The sequence below is a fragment of the Scomber japonicus genome, chromosome 10 (assembly GCF_027409825.1).
Source record: "Scomber japonicus isolate fScoJap1 chromosome 10, fScoJap1.pri, whole genome shotgun sequence".
In the NCBI taxonomy this organism is placed as follows: Eukaryota; Metazoa; Chordata; class Actinopteri; order Scombriformes; family Scombridae; genus Scomber; species Scomber japonicus.
The window spans coordinates 665,147-669,382 of NC_070587.1; the positions used below are offsets into that span (position 1 = coordinate 665,147).

A 4,236-nucleotide genomic window follows, 5' to 3' on the forward strand; every position below is an offset into this window, starting at 1 on the left:
TCTTTCCTTCCTCTCTCTTTCCTCCGTTCCTTCTTTTCCTTCCTTCCTTCTTTCCTCTGTCCTTCCTTTCTCCCTTCCGTCTTCCTTTCTCCCTTCCTCCCTTCCTTCCTCCCTTCCTTCCTTCCTTCCTTCCTTCCTTCTTCCTTCCTTCCTTCTTTGACTCAAGGAAACAGGAGGGTTAAGGAAGCATATCATATAATGAACTCTTAAGCTTTATTGATCCATTTAAGAAATACCTGGACGGGGCCTTAACACTTAAAACTTATTTATTTTATTTTCTTATTTTAAGTACGTGAAGTTATTGTGATTAATTATTTGCTAACGTTTCGGTTTCACTTCGCCAGGATGCACAGTCGTACGCAGATGACAACAGTTTGCTTTTTATGGAAACGTCAGCGAAGACCTCGATGAACGTCAACGAGATATTCATGGCCATCGGTGAGGAGTTTAACCCTTTATTTTAATATCCCAAAATATCCTTCCTTCCTTCCTTCCATCTGTCCTTCCTCCCTCCTTCCTTCCTTCCTTCCTTCTTTCCTTCCTCCCTCCCTGCCTTCTTTCTTCCCTTCCTCTTTTCCTTTCTCCCTCCCTCGTTCCTTATTTCCTCCGTCCTTCCTTCCTTTCCTTCCTTCCATCTGTCCTTCCTCCCTCCTTCCTTCTTTCCGTCCTTCCTTTCCTTACTTCCATCTGTTCTTCCTCCCTCCCTCCTTCTCTCCTCCCTCCATCCCCCTTTCTTCTTCCTTCCTTCCTTCCTTCTTTCTTCCCTTCCTCACTCCCTCCTTCTCTCTTTCTTCCCTCCCCCTACCTTCCTTCTTTCCTCCCTCCTTCTCTCTTTCTTTCCTCCCCCCTACCTTCCTTCCTTCCTTCTTTCCTCCTCCCTACCTTCCTTCCTTCCTTCTCTCCTCCCTTCCTTCTTTCCTTCCTCCATCCCCCTTTCTTCTTCCGTCCTTCCTTCCTTCCTTTCCTTCCTCCCTCCTTTCCTTCCTCCCTCCTTCCTTCCCTTCTTTCCTTCCTCCCTCCTTCCTTCCTTCCTTCCTCCCTTCCTTTCAATGAGTGTCCTATAAAGGGTTAATGAGTATGATGTCATGATACCCAACAGTTTAAAGGAAGTTTAAAGGTGCTTCATGTGAGATGTGACTTTACGATATGATGACTAACCACACGAACCCATACGAGGAACAACCGGTGGCCTCTGAGTCAGAGCTGTTTGCTTCCCTGTTAATTCTCTTTTTAATATTAAAACTACAAATTCACAGAAGTTAAAAAAAAAAAGGATGTTCTTCCCAACTCTCAGCATTGGATGATTAAAAATGTAAAAGATAATTAAACTGAGGTCATTAGAGCCACTAATCACACAGCGATGATCTATAAGCCGTGTGTATGATGTTTATTCATGTGGGTTTTTGTTTTCCTGAACCACAAAGCCGTCAATTTAACCCTACTGTTGTGCTCAGGTCAAGGAAGGAAGGGAGGAAGGAAGGGAGGGAGGGAGGAAAGAGGAAGGAAGGAAGTGGGGAAAGAAGGAAATGAGGAAGCGTACGGGTCCGGGTCGGATTATATTTTACAACCTCGGGTCCCGGATCTGTTGGCTAAAATGTGTAAAACGAGAAAACCCGAGAGACACCGAGTACGGGTCTGACTCGGGTCAGTCAGATCACAGCCAGATAAAATATGAATGTTTAGTCAATAAAGATGACTTCATGAACTACATGAAATACAATAAAGTGTAGTCTATTATTAGTTATAGTCTGCACATTCATTTATTTAAAAATAGGGTTTCCTTTAAATGTTGCACTATTTGTTTTTGAAAAGGGTAAATTCATGATTTGAAGAGCTCTGGGTGTCGCACAAAACTGAAATGATTTCAGACAAGGTACAGTTACAACAATTATTCATCCTTTTTACGGGTCAGGCATAAATTATCTCGGAACCACTCGGTTCTCGGATTCTCCAGGTCCATTAGGGTTCGGGTCTCTCATTTTGTACCCGAGTTAACCTCTATTCCCAACCCTGGTTATTAAGTATCTGAGCGTGTGTCATCTCAGCGTGGGCGCGTTCCTGCCTTATCTGATCATCTCTTGGTGATGTCATGGCTCATCCTCATCCTCATCATCCTCATCATCCTCATCTTCTTCATCATCTTCTTCATCTTCTTCTTCTTCTTCTTCTTCTTCTTCTTCTTCTTCTTCTTCTTCTTCTTCTTCTTCTTGTCATTTACAGCAAAGAAGCTTCCCAAGAACGAGCCTCAAGCTGCCGGAGCGAGCAGCGGGCGGAACCGGGGAGTGGACCTGACAGAGACGGCCCAGCCCACCAGCCGTCCCTGCTGCAGTAACTAACCCGGCTCTTCCTGTTCATCATCATCATCCTCCACACACACTCACACACACACACACACACACACCCCTACTCTGCCCCCTCTTCCTCCTCCTCCTCCTCCCTCCCTGAACAACATCTGGACATCGGGCTCCTTGGCTCCCTGACGTCAGACCTTCAGCCTCACTCCCCTTGGAATAGCTAAAGACTCTGTATAGCTGCATTTCTAATACCTTTTTTTTTTTTTTTTTTTTTTTTTTTTTGATGTTCTTTTTTTCCTTTTCTTTCTCTTTTTTTTTTTTTTTTTAACTTTTTTTAAGAAGTGTATATCAGTATAATGGATGCATGTATCACTACAACGCCTACACACACACACACACACACACAAACACACATTTTTATCTTTTATTCAGTTGCGAGTTAGACTAAACCCCATTTAAAGAAAGAAAGAAAGAAAGAAAGACGAGTGAGCGAGAGAGCGAGAGAGAAACCTGTGAACGTGTGATTGTGTCATGTTGTGTAACCCCCCCCCCCCCCCCCCACCGAGAGTGATTTGCTGATGAGAAGGTGTAGCCTCATTTGTCACTTCACAGGGTCGACTGGGTGCGAATGATGTCTGTAAAAAAAAAAAAAAGAAATACTGTGTGCGGGTTAAGTTATGCTCACAATCAGAAGAAGAAGAAGAAGAAGAAGAAGAAGGAAAGAAAAAAAAACGTTCCCATCTCGAGATGCTCGGCTTCTCTGAGTCAAGACAGTTGCAAACCAAGAATCTCCCCCCCACTCTACGCCCTCTCACCCCTCCTCCTCCGACGACATCATCCCCCCCTCCTCCTCTTTTCTTCCACATCTGTTACTCAAGAAGAAGACGTCTTTATCCAAGACTCCCTAAATGGAAAAAAAAGTGCAGAAAAAACTAATTTGGTATTTGGTACTGTCATGTTTTCTTTGGGAAAGGTTTCGGAAAAATAAAAGAAACCGGGAAAAAAAAAAAAAAGTCGAAAGCGTTTAAAAAAAAAGCAAAAAAAAGAAGATAAAGAGCCTCGGCGTAGCTCCGGCTTCCTTCCTATTATTATTATTATTAATTATTATTATTATTATTATGTGCAACCACTGTCGTTTTTTATTTTATTATTATTATTACTATTAAAAGCAAAAAAAAAGTGGAGACTAATCTTCATCTGTAGAGTGATGTCACGTCGCTGTTACATTATATTAAACAACAGTCGAGAGTCTTCATGGCGTGGGAATAAAAAGGTGGCGTTAACGTGCAGGAGTGATCATCCGCAGCACGGGAAGAAGACCAGGAAGTGACACCCCCGCCGTGAGCTACCCATGAGCTGCCCCAGGAAGTGACACCGCCCAAGAGCCGCCGCAGGAAGACTAGGAAGCGACGCCGCCGTGAGCTGCCCTCGAGCCGCCGTGAGCTTCCCACGAGCCGCCGTGAGCTGCCCACGAGCCGCCTCGAGCTTCCCACGGGCCGCCGTGAGCTTCCCACGGGCCGCCTCGAGCTGCCCACGGGCCGCCGTGAGCTGCCCTCGAGCCGCCGTGAGCTGCCCACGAGCTGCCCACGGGCCGCCATGAGCTTCCCACGGGCCGCCGTGAGCTGCCCACGGGCCGCCGTGAGCTGCCCACGAGCCGCCCACTGGCCACCGTGAGCTGCCCACGAGCCGCCGTGAGCTGCCCTCGAGCCGCCGTGAGCTGCCCACGAGCCGCCCACTGGCCGCCGTGAGCTGCCCACGGGCCGCCGTGAGCTGCCCACGAGCCGCCCACTGGCCACCGTGAGCTGCCCACGAGCCGCCGTGAGCTGCCCTCGAGGCGCCGTGAGCTGCCCTCGAGCCGCCGTGAGCTTCCCACGGGCCGCCGCCAGGCCGGTGTGACAGGATCTTTTTGTAAATTCAGCTTTGCTATTGAACGAATGCTTTC

At 47.2% G+C, this 4,236-nt stretch overlaps 1 protein-coding gene across 1 annotated transcript in view; it reads left to right on the forward strand.

Moving 5' to 3' along the window:
- The window catches only part of rab5ab (RAB5A, member RAS oncogene family, b), a 17,857-nt gene extending 15,153 nt beyond the window's left edge, over nucleotides 1-2,704 (forward strand). Inside the window, exons 4-5 of the mRNA XM_053327428.1 lie at nucleotides 345-438; nucleotides 2,221-2,704. Of these exons, the coding sequence (XP_053183403.1) occupies nucleotides 345-438; nucleotides 2,221-2,336 (210 nt within the window). The 3' untranslated portion in view covers nucleotides 2,337-2,704. The remainder of the gene's footprint in view (nucleotides 1-344; nucleotides 439-2,220) is intronic.
- Nucleotides 2,705-4,236: the final 1,532 nt, after the last annotated feature.